Here is a 12,713-nt window from a genome sequence, read left to right as displayed (position 1 = left end):
GATTATTTCCATGCCCATCACCTGTGCTACATCATGAAAACAGCTTGCATGTAACTAATAATTCATTTAGGGTTGATTTTCAAAAAAAAAAAAAAAAAAATGATATATATATATACACATATAAATATATATATATATATATATATATATATATATTGTTGTTTTTTTTTCATTATTTCAGAGGGTCAGATATAAATAGTGCCTGCTGGATCTCTTTGGTAACCAAACCATACAGCGGCACCACTAGCTGTGTGGGAACAGTCCTGAAAGCTTAGCAAACAGCGATTACAGCTCATTTAAACACACTATGCAATGTCAGGCAGACTGCACCCCGGAATGATGCTCTCTAATCCTCTACTTTCTCAATACACATGCTTTCAAGCTAATTACCAGCACTGAACAGCTTTATGTGGTACAGTAATTGCTAGCAAACATAAGCTTCTAGGATCATTATTGATCACTGGGTTTAAGCACATCAAACATTCAAACAGCTCACTTCTGCAAGAAAACAGAGTGCAAATAGAGGCATTATCCGCTTATACATACGTGATCATATCCTCAGGCTCTTTATTAGACATCTGCACACTTGTCATGCACATTGGCCTCCCAACTTCTTTGTCCAGATGCCTTAGTATGCTGTCCAATGCTTTACGAACTTGGGGGTAGTAAACAGACATGCCTGCATAGGAAAGGCAACAAAGTATTCAAATAAAATGTTGGAGAATATGTGCATATACTGTATACTATTAAACTATAAATTTTATATAAGCCACGTAAACAATGAAAAAACCCTTGTGTGGCAAAAAGGAGACAATGAAAATGTGGGAATAATGAATATCATTACAATGTATCTAAACTCAAAACTTTTATTTTACTGTGAAAACAGAAAGGGTTTTCCCATAGCAGCACACCTATCTGGCCATGTCTTTATGAAGTAAAAGCAGCCTCAACTCGCTCCATCAAAAGCCCTGCTGCCAGCGCCCCCATGGAGGTACCACTATGATTAGGCCCTGGGCATGTGGTGAAATGCGTTGGATTTGTGAATTCTGATGGAGCGGACTTTGAGAATACCCTTCTATCTTCATAGTGTATGTTGAGTCTAGACAGTCTCACTCTCAGCCTTCACCAATCTGATGTGGGACCCCTTTTTTTTTGTTTGTTTTTTTACTGTTGGACAGATTGCAGAAGAGTTCAAATCTGTCTTTTTTTTTTTTTGCTGCTGTGTGTATTCCTGCTGGAAATACCCCATTCAACCATACTGAAAGTAAAAGGAAATCCAAAATGTTGAGGTGCGACCAGAACAGGAACAGAGGAGTAAGCTTCAAATGGGGAAATTTGTTACAGTGACAGCTGTCTGTTGGAGAATCCCTTTGCATTGAAGAGTTTCCCTTTCACTTTTTTTTGCACCTACAGTGGGGAAAATAATTATTTGATCCCCTGCAGATTTTAGGTTTGCCCATTTACAAAGAAATTAAATGTCTATCATTTTTATCATAGATGTATTTTAAATGATAGAGACAGAGTATTAAGAATTTTAATAAGAATGTTATAAATGGAGTTGCAGTTCAGTGAGTAAAATAAGTATTTAAACCCTACCAACCAACAATAATTCTGGCTTTCACAGACTGGCTACAGTATGTGGTCATGTGGTACACAGATTAGTCCTGTCAATTTAAGAAAGTGCTACTAACGACAGCTCGTTATGTGTATAAAATACACTTATCCACGAAATCTATTTCATTCAAACCTCACCATCATAGGCAAGACTAAAGAGTTGTCAAAGGACGTTCGAGAAAAGATTGTAGACCTGCACAGGGCTGAAATGGGCAACAAGACCATCAGCAAGAAGTTTGGTGAGAATGAGACAACTGTTGGTGCGATTATTGGTAAATGGAAGATATACAAAATAACTATCAATCGCCCTCGGTCTGGAGCTCCATGCAAGATTTCGCCTCTTGGGGTAAGGGTGATCACGAGAAAAGTGAGGGATCAGCCCAGAACTACACGGGAGGAGCTTGGGGTAAGGGTGATCATGAGAAAAGTGAGGGATCAGCCCAGAACTACACGGGAGGAGCTTGGGGTAAGGGTGATCATGAGAAAAGTGAGGGATCAGCCCAGAACTACACGGGAGGAGCTTGGGGTAAGGGTGATCATGAGAAAAGTGAGGGATCAGCCCAGAACTACACGGGAGGAGCTTGGGGTAAGGGTGATCATGAGAAAAGTGAAGGATCAGCCCAGAACTACACAGGAGGAGCTTGTGAATGACCTCAAGGCAATTGGGACCACAGTCACCAAACAAATATCAAAGGATCCTGCGAGCTACTACGACCAACACTATTTCAATCAAGCCAATTGCAAGCACTGGTCACCATCTCATACTAAAGTGTATAGTGCCATAATAAAACAAACCTTAGTGCTGCGCTCAATAATATCATATAAAACAATCAAAAATTAATAAACAACAACTACTGCTAAAACCTTAGTTGTTACAAATGTGTGCTTAACTATAAATAACATGTGAATTATTAATACTTGTGATACAATCAGATGCATCTGATTATATCACAAGTATTATTAATGCATGTTATTTATAGTATAGCACACATTTGTTCATTAATTTTTGATTGTTTTATATGATATTATTTAGCATAGCACTAAGGTTTGTTTTATTAAGTCACCAAAAACCATTGGTAACACAATACGCCGCCATGGATTGAAATCCTGCAGCACCAAGGTCTCTTTTTTGGAGGAGCTTTTGACGTCACTTCTGTTGTCTCCGAGACTCAGAAGCAGATGTGAAATCTAGAATGAGGATTACTGCTATTACATGCTAAGATTTGATAAATGTGATTGTACAGTATATATTTAAATAAATTATGTTTTATGCTAACATACTACACGATGAGCAGATTTCTTTCTATTTGAGCTGAAACCGTGGAAGAAGTCAGCCCCAGAAGGGGTAATTACACGTAGAGAAGGATTAAAGTGGCTGAAAGTGGATCAGCAATATTAGTTACACAAACCGCGATTACTGACTTTTGGTCAAAACATTAAGGTGCCTGTGCACTGCACTCTGAGGTGATAAGGTGGTAGAACAATTTGGGATATTCACTTTCTTCATGGATTTGAAAATATAGACTGTTTTTGAACCACTTATTATTGGATTATGAACTTTTATTACGAAAGAGCACTTGGTTTATTGCCTTATTGAACGACCAGTCACTTTCCGATGTATGCACGAACAGGTGGTTCCGTTAAAATCACTGATTAATTTGTTTTATTTTTTCACAAGAAAGTATTCATGATGTGATACGTTTGATTTTTTTTTTTTATGCACGCAAACCGCACATAGTGAACTAGTGGTTATAATGCCTCAGGATTCCTCACCTCTGCTGAACACTGTGTGTATTTAGGAAAAATGGATAGGTTGCAAATATCTCTTTTTTATAAGGATTCCAGGTTTTATGCTTGTGGTTTGGGCTGGTATCTTGGGGAAACAAGATGTTGCAGTAATTTGTGGTAAAATGCTTAAATTTGAAATTGCATCCCAATGCATGCCCTATAAAGCAGCTGTGTTGAGCTGGCCATACAAAGCTCAGTTTTTAGTTCAGCCAGCGGTTCGAACAAGGAAAAAAAAAAAAAACAGAACCTTTTCCCCTTTACACAATTTTGAGGTGGATGCGGGAATTCTACCTGTGGTGTCATTGTATTCTTATAGCAGAGGAGTCACCTGGACTAAAGTACATGAGGAAGGCAGCGCATGAACCACACCGGGATGCAATGGATAAGGAAGTCAGGTGAACATCCAGTATAGAAAGGGTTAACAGTTTATTGGTATTGATAACTGAAAAACAAAGTACATAAAATGCTTACATCCCCCTGGGCTTGAGTGGACAAGGGCACCTGGCAGCAAGCAACACGAGTGCGAGGAGGTCAGTCTCCCAGGACTGCTGAGCAGTGTGTGCACAAAGCCGGAAACCAGCCGGTGCGAGGATGAAAGGACTCCGCTGTAGTTCCGTAGCGGTGACATCAGCCGGACAGGCGCCACTTGCGGGGAAATACCAGGAACCAGGGTGGAACACAAGCTATATGGTTGCCATGACTACATGTTTCGCGCTGTGCGCGTTATCAAGTCAATGACGTCAATGACTGATGTCACTGCTACGGAACTACAGCGGAGTCCTTTCATCCTCGCGCCGGTTGGTTTCCGGCTTTGTGCACACACTGCTCAGCAGTCCTGGGAGACTGACCTCCTCGCACTTGTGTTGCTTGCTGCCAGGTGCCCTTGTCCACTCCAGCCCAGAGGGATGTAAGCATTTTATGTACTTTGTTTTTCGGTTATCAATACCAATAAACTGTTAACCCTTTCTATACTGGATGTTCGCCTGACTTCCTTATCCATTGCATCCCGGTGTGGTTCATGCGCTGCCTTCCTCATGTACTTTTGTTCATATCAGCACCCTTCCTATGCTTGTTGGGTAGCAGCGGAAAAACCACTGGGGAGCCTCACAGGCTTACTTCTATCCCTCCACCCTAAAGGCACCCCAGGAGCGCCAGATTTGTGATTATTGCTTTGACTTCTGGACTGGATTTTTTCCTATGGCTGCCCTGAGTGCGAATCTCTTTACTGAGCCATTAGTTGGCTAACAGCAGAACAACTGCTGGGGAGCCTCACAGGCTTACGTCTATCCCTCCACCCTACAGGCATCCCAGGAGCACCTGGTTTGTGATTATTGCTTTGAGTCACCTGGACTGCTACTAGCTGCAGTGCTTATTGAACTGAAATTTTACAGCAAACCCAATAGTGAGCAGTCATCAGTAGATTGCTCAAACAGGTCCGGCCATAAATGGCCCGGAATTTTTCAGGTCTGTACTGAACTGGTCCAATTTTGATCTCCCGAGATGGAAATACAATATCCTGTAAAGTCAATTTCACAGACTTCATGGCAACTCTAGATAAAGACCATTTAGAACAGGGTAGAACTCTACCCAAGAAATGTATTGAAAAAGGGTATGCTTCTGAACACATTAAAAACCCCCCACCCAAAACTAAAAGTTTGTTATCTAATGAAAATTCAATCAGATTCATCACCCAATATTATTGCTGCTCCAATTGGATGGAGAGGATCTTCAAAAAGCATTGGGGAATCCTTGTACAAGATCCCATCCTAAAACCTGCTTTACCCACCCAACCCAAACTTACTTATTGAAGAGCATGCAACATTAAAATCCAAGTCACTCCAAGCAAACCTAAAACCCTAAAACTATCCAGCCTGGTCACGGCTCCAGGTTACATCTCATCCTATCTGTCAGCTCGCCTGGCCACGACATCCGGATAGCTTACCTTGCTCCTTGGAGAATTGCGGACATTAGGCTGCCTGTTGATCCGTCCAGAGCAGCCCACACTGTAACACCCATCTGTGTCCCTGCCTGGTATAGTGGTGATCCACCACGGTTCCATCCATCCTCTCTGGACCTTTGCCACCAGCTACCGGCCTCCAAAGGAGATAGGTAATCTGCCTACGTTTTCTAATCTTTGTGAGTGCAATCCTTTAATTACTTGTTTATTTTTCATTTATTAAACAGATACAATTAGATGGCGGCGCCTTTTTTTTTTAAGTTTTTATTCACAGATCATTGTGAGCACCCTGTCAGAAGTAAATGGTTTGTCTCAACACTGATACATTTGCAGGAGAGTTTGTGTTGAAAAAAAATTGGATTTTTGTAGTTACCGTAAATTCAGTTTCTCTGAGTTCATTGAGGGACACAGCGCTCCATAAATCATAACTACTGGGTTATATTGCCTCCTCCAGGAGTAGGACTAGGCAAAACAAAAAACACCTGGCTAAGCCCTTGGGCTGTCCTCAGCTTGGTATATAACCCCCCTCTCTGCTCTAGGTGATCAGTGTAGTAGCAAGCAGTATTAGAAGTATCAGAACTTCATAGAGGGTGGGGGCCATCTCCGTCGATTAACTCAGGGAAATGGATTTTACAGTAAGTACAAAAATACAATTTTCTCTTTCATTCATCGATGGACAAAGCACTCCATAAATCATAACTACTGGGACGTCCTAAAGCAGTGCCAAAAGGAAAAATAACCCACGGCTAAACATAAGAGCCCTTAACAAGGACACAGGAGCCCTGTCTGAAAAAAAAAAAAAAGATTTAAAGAAAAAAAAAAAAACCCTCAAGAGGGAACAGCCCCTCTTAAACAGCAGCCTGCAAAACTTTGGCATTTGTGAATGCTTCTTTTGGCTGCAAAGTACCTACCTTACAGAATTTTGTGAAGGTATGCATGCATGGCTTTGCAAACTTGCGATATTGAAGCCTGATAACGAAAGGCGCAAGAAGCACTCAGCACCTGAAAATAATGCACCGTGACAGGGAAAGGTGGAACCTGACCAGAGGAAGACCAAGCGGAGGAGCTTTGGCATCCCCACGAGGCTTCAGTTGTCTCCAGCATCTCCCAGACTAAGGAAAAATGGCCCCATGACATCATCCGGCTACACAAACATGGCCGCCAACCAGTGACCAGCCAGACTAAGGGAAAATGGCCACCATCCGCTACAAACGCTGAAGCATGCTGCCAAGATCTTTCCTGCACCCTCTGCAATGCTGCACCCTCTGCAAGGGGACCCCCCCTGAAGGTAGGACACATGTTTAGGGGAGACTCTGCTGTGCACTCTGCACCGGTCTCTGCACTGGGACCCCCCTGCACTATATTCACACTGTAAACAGCAGGGCATGCACCTAGGGGTCTCCTATACTGGGACCCCTCCAGACTACCAGGACAGGACATACACTATACCAGGACCCTTACAGAGTGGGGATAGCAGGAGAGTCTCTACTGCATCCTCTGCCTTGGGACCCCCACCAGACTCCCGGTCCAGACAGAGGGGAAAGGAAGTGGGGAAGGCCCAGCTCACTAAGGGATTTTTAAGGATGAGAAGAGGAACCTGCAGGCAGGTCCGACCGTCCCTGGAGGTTAACCGTGTTCACCCCAAAAAAACACCAAAAGGGGAGAGGGGGGACAACAATTAACCTTCCATGGTGCAGGTAATGCTCCAGACAGAATCCTTGCCACAGAAGTAGGGGAGCTGTCGGCCAAGGGACCACTGTGACTGAGACCCAAGCCCGGTCATATGCAGCCCTGCGAGACATTTAACTCACGGGCCAGCCTCTGTCCATGAGGCTTTGTCGCGCCCGATCTAGCGTGTAGCTGCAGTCTGCACGCACTCGCTGGCTGGGCTGGAGGGACCACTGGATCTAGATTACCCAGCCTATCACCCAGCCCGGTAGTTGATTGTAAATCTCCAGAGAGAAAAAACAAAAAAGATGTAGGGAAAGAGAAAAAAATTGCTAAGACCAAAGATTCCAGCCGGGAGCCTAGATCCTTACTCCTGAGTAGACAGATTAAAACTGGATTACCTAGAGGAGAGAGGGGGGGGGGGGTTATATACCAAGAGCAGGACAGCCCATGAAAGTAGCCAGGTGTTTTTTGTTCTGCCTAGTCCTGCTCCTGGAGGAAGCAATATAACCCAGTAGTTATGATTTATGGAGCGTTGTGTTTGTTGATGAATGAAAGAGAAACAGACTTATTGGAAGGATCGCCAGGTGAAAAATAAAGAATGCGTAAAAAAAGAAAATGAATGCAGCCTTCAGATCCAAGAATCAGTAAAGTACAATATACTTAAGGTATTCTTTTGGGTTCAATACTGCCTTAAATTCCAAACTCATATTAGACAATGAAGACAAACCTATGCATTTTGCTTCTTCATCTGTGAGTGTTTTATTTAGAAAGATTTTCTTGACGCGCAAAGTGTTTCCTGAGGGAAGAACAACTCCAGTTGTGGGCATGGGGGGCTCCCCATCTTTCTGCTGTAAGCTGTCTGCTATGACAAGGAAGACTCTGAGACCAATATTCATCCTCTAGAAGACAAGCAGATAAAAAAAGAAATAACATACAGAATAGAATTGTGCACGGACAACCCTTAAGCCTAGTACACACTATTATTTTTTTTACTATTCAACCCAGTGGGTTAAAAAAAACAAAAATATCAGCTCGGATTTCAGGATAGTACAGCGATCTCCCCCCGCTAAACTGTTGTGCTCTGACAGAGGACGGCCCCCCCGCCAGAACACTCCGATTAGCACTCTCCGCCGTTGGCAAAGAGCGCCGATCGGGAGCTGGCCAGCTGCTGGCTTTCCAGCAAGCTTGGCCGGCTTCTGTCGGACAGGGGGCCACACACATGGGCTGAATGTTGCCCAATTTTTTTTAAACCAGTCCGGCATTCAGCCCATGTGTAAGGGGCATTAAAGAAGAGCTCATTCCACTCTGCGAAAACTGCAGCTTTACAAAAAAAATACCACCAAGCAGACTGGTATAAATGGCTGCTCTCAACCCTAGAGATGGCCAGTCATTGAATTCAACAACACAGACTCACTTTATTTCTCTACTCTGAGCCATAGTGAGCTATTTGTATTTAATTAATGAACTATAATGGCTGACAGAATTATAACTGAATTATAAAACACTTCACTACTCACACTGCTCAATACACCAAGTATAGGCTACTGTAATTGCTAAATTCACTAAAGGCATGCCAAAATGCATATCAGATTATTTTATCTGGGTCCTCTCCTGCAAATTATGTCCTCTGGGCACCCCCTCCTACTGAGCAAGTTTACGGGCGTCAGGCTAGCGATAATCATAGGTAAAACCCGGCATGCTGATTGTACCCAAGTTGATCAACTTGGTACATTCAGCCTGCCACACACGATTCGAACCATGTATAGCCTGCCTAACATTTCATCAAAATAAAATATTCAGATAAAAAGCATGCATTCATACAGTTTTTAAAAAATAAATAAATAATAATTTTATTTATTATGACTTGCCTCTTGCAATCCACTGCACAGCAAAACTACATCAGAAGACTGTGAGAATGAGAGCTAGCACTAGGGGCTATTCAAGCATGCTACATACACATACGCAAAGATGTGCTGCTAGCAGCAGAGCAAAGTAAGGGAGGGATGAGCTTATCAGTGAGCAGCTATTATGTCACTACTTCTTCCCCCAATCACAAACTGGGGCGGATATGTGACCTATCTACAACTGTGTAACTACAAGTGAACCAAAGTCAGGTCAACACCCTGGCTCTGCTACCTGAAAAGGGTGAAGTCAACCTCAGAACTAGAGCGCAAGTAATACAGATCTTTTGACCGGTAAAAACAGTTCCCGTGTTTTTTAACCCTGTAATTATCTCTTTGCCCGGCACTCAGCTTTAAAATAACCTGCTGCAGTGAGGGAGGGTTGATAAATAAAGGAAAAAAACTATACATGCAATATAACTATGGATTTACCTCTGGGTTGATAGTAAATGTTTTTGAAGATTTTCCAACACTCAGAAGGTCAAATATTATTTCTTTCATTGCAAAATCTAAACGTTCCTATATTTAAAAAAAAAAAAAAAAAGAAAAACACAAATTTTTAACAAAGATAGATAGATAGATAGATAGATAGATAGATAGATAGATAGATAGATAGATAGATAGATAGATAGATAGATAGATAGATAAAAAGGGTCCAATCTGAGTTGAAATCATCAGCATAACGTTTCCAAACTGTTTAGATCCTTGTATGACAAGCATAAAACAAATACATACATACATACATACATACACACACACATATATATATATATATATATATATATATATATATTTTTTTTTTCCATTCCTCCATGTAAAGGGTTTGTGCCCTTTTTTTTTTTTTTCGACATCTTTATCAAGTATCCTGACGTCCTGAAAAGTGGTCAAAGACAGGTCTGCAATCAAGACATCTTTTTAGGGAAGACCTTGCATATTGTTTCTTTGCGACATTCTTCTCCCAAAACTCCAGCAACTGATCTCCTCAGTTTCCAGTCGTTTACAGAGTGTCGGGATGCTACACCGTGGTAAACCAACATAGCCCTGTCCTAATTTTTTTTGAGACGTGTTGCTGCCATCAATTTCAAAATTACCTCTTTTTTTTTTCTTAAAATGGTACAGTTTCTCAATTTATACATTTGATGTGTTTTCTATTGTGAATAAAACATGGGTTTTAAGAGATTTGCAAATCATTGCATTCTGTTTTCATGTAGGATTTTACACAGCGTCCCAAATTTTTTGGAACTTGGGCTGTATACAGGGGAAGTAAAGTCATCAGGGTAACAGATGACATCAAAACTCATTGGTTAGGTGGCTGAGGAAAGGTTGGAAGCTCTATGAGGTTTTTCTTGCTGATGGTGCCTAGGTCCCCATGTTCCTGTTCCCTTTATTTCCAGTCTTATGTCTTGGAGATAAAAACTTTCTCCAGACAAGTTGCATACGACCCGACCCTCAAAACCCATCTTCACTTGTTGAAAAAAAAAATTAAATGGCGTTGGACTTCAATTACAGGCTGTAATTATTCTCGGTGTTATTTATTTCAGGATAAGGAATTTGGGTCCAGGACAGTGTGATGGGAGAAGGAGGAGCTGACTGGTGCTCATTGCCAGCTCCCCTAACTGGGCCCTAGGCTTTGGCCTAAGTGGCCTGGCAGGTAAATAAGGCCCTAATACAGATATTATGGATTTAAAAAGGTACTTGTATACTGTACATAAGCAACAAATCATTCACAACTGGTTTTTCCTAACAGATCCTAATTGCCATCACTTAATTTGTTCATTTTGTTTAACATTACCATTTACATATTTATATATAGTACTTAAATAATCTTACCTGAGCAATGAACTGAATAATCTTGACAAATATATTAAGAGGGGTGTCACGGGGCACAACGCTACGGGAGCCCTTGGGGAAAAGTGCGGATACGATGCTCATAAGGCGGCTGAAAAACATAATATCAAATCTAACTTGTATGGTGGTTACATGACAAACAAAAAAGTAATTAAAGAATACACACAAGTTTCTGTAGCTCAGGGAATGCGAATATGTGCTCCGCTAATCTACAGCTTCAAAGTGGTCTTTAAAAGTGAGCATTTTAGGGTTCAGACACGATTGGTGGGGGTTGCCTACACACCTTTTAATTGGGATTGCTTGCAGTCTAAGGTTCTGAACCATGATTAATGGTAACTGCTGACCATCTTCTATGGTCATAACTCATGGTTGGTGGGAATTGCTTACAGTCTTCTAAGGTTCTGAACCAGGATTGGTTTGAATTGTTGACAGCTTTCTAAGGTCCTGACTCATGGTTGGTGGGGATTGCTTACAGTCTCATAAGGTTCTAAACCATGATTGGTGGGAATTGCTGACAGCCTTCTAAGGTCCTGACACATGGTTGGTTGGGATTACTCACAACCCCCTAAGGTTCTGAATAATGATGGTGGGAATTGCTGATAGCCTTCTATCATTCATGGTTGGTGGGGATTACTCACAGCTCCCTAAGATTCTGAACCATGATTGGTGGGAGTTCTTGAGAGCCTTAAGGTCCTCACTCATGGTTGGGGGGATTGCCTAAAACCTTCTAAGGTTCTGACGCATGATTGGTGGGAATAACTAACGGCCTTTTAAAATCCTGGTAAGTGTCATGGAGGAGTACAGATTATTGATTGTTTAAGATTCCTACTCCTTTCATTTATTGTAACCATTAAATGTAATAGAGATTTTGTCTTTATAAAAGTAAACTGTCATTGCCATGAAACCGGTATCATTAAACCAGATCAGCTTACTGGAAACAGAAACCTGTACAAGCGGACTTATGACATGAAGAGGTCACAAGAGCCCACGGCTCAAGTTTTTTAGACTCCTTCTGCACCTTTTGTGCCTATTTTAATTGGCTTGTGCAATTTTACAGACTGTAAAACGGCATCGGCTTTCACAGTTATTCTAAAATGTTACAATCTTTCCTAAAGAAACAGATCACAAATTCAGAAAATTGAACTGCTAGAATCTGACATTACATATACAGTCAGTAATTTACTGACTAAACTAAGCCCCTTAGGCAGCTTCCTAATAAGACCATCTCTATAAATTAAAAAAGGAATAATAGTAGCGCTAGAACAATCTAAAAAAGTTCCCGGAAGAGTTCCTACTATCACCCGTGGATGATCATCAAATTAACAGTGCGGTTGATAAACAGTCCTCACAGTCTTTTAGTCAAATGATCCCATAGGTGAAATATGAACAACAGTCCACTTTCAGATCTTCAATCACCATAAAAATTCATGTATTAATGATGACAGTGTTTGGATATGCCAAAACTCCGTGCAATCTGATAGGATCACCACAAGTCCACCACCAAGTGCAGGGGAAGTAAGAAATGGCCACTCACCGGATGCATTTGCTCACTTACTCTCATAAATGAGCATTATGCGCATGTAGGTAACAGATCCCAATGTTACCATAGGATAGGTCACACCACAGGTAAAGATGGTTTCCACTTCAGTGCAGTAGCCCTTTTTTTTCCACACTCTCTCCCAACATCATAAGCTGGATCTGCACACAGCAGCTAATTGGTTCACCTGAGATGGAATCAGTGATCACAAAAATCTGGAATGGTCATGTCTTCAAAGGATTGCCTTGAACAAATCACCTATCCATACACACTGCAAGCTCGGCACCCTTGCAGTGTGTATGGATAGGTGATTTGTTCAAGGCAATCCTTTGAAGACATGACCATTCCAGATTTTTGTGATCACTGATTCCATCTCAGGTGAACCAATTAGCTGCTG

At 41.6% G+C, this 12,713-nt stretch overlaps 1 protein-coding gene across 10 annotated transcripts in view; it reads right to left on the bottom strand.

The window, feature by feature from the left end:
• FRYL (FRY like transcription coactivator) overlaps positions 1–12,713 on the bottom strand; it is a 555,404-nt gene that overhangs the window by 133,257 nt on the left and 409,434 nt on the right. For all 10 annotated transcript variants that reach the window (XM_082266339.1, XM_082266334.1, XM_082266333.1 and 7 more), the window contains 4 exons: positions 10,762–10,870; positions 9,364–9,450; positions 7,758–7,929; positions 547–679 (listed from right to left, as the gene is read on the bottom strand). In XM_082266339.1, coding sequence (XP_082122465.1) covers positions 547–679; positions 7,758–7,929; positions 9,364–9,450; positions 10,762–10,870 — 501 coding nt within the window. The remainder of the gene's footprint in view (positions 1–546; positions 680–7,757; positions 7,930–9,363; positions 9,451–10,761; positions 10,871–12,713) is intronic.

Source organism: Pelophylax lessonae (genome assembly GCF_965119305.1).
Source record: "Pelophylax lessonae genome assembly, chromosome: 1".
Taxonomy (NCBI): Eukaryota; Metazoa; Chordata; class Amphibia; order Anura; family Ranidae; genus Pelophylax; species Pelophylax lessonae.
This window is presented reverse-complemented; position numbering and strand designations above follow the sequence as displayed.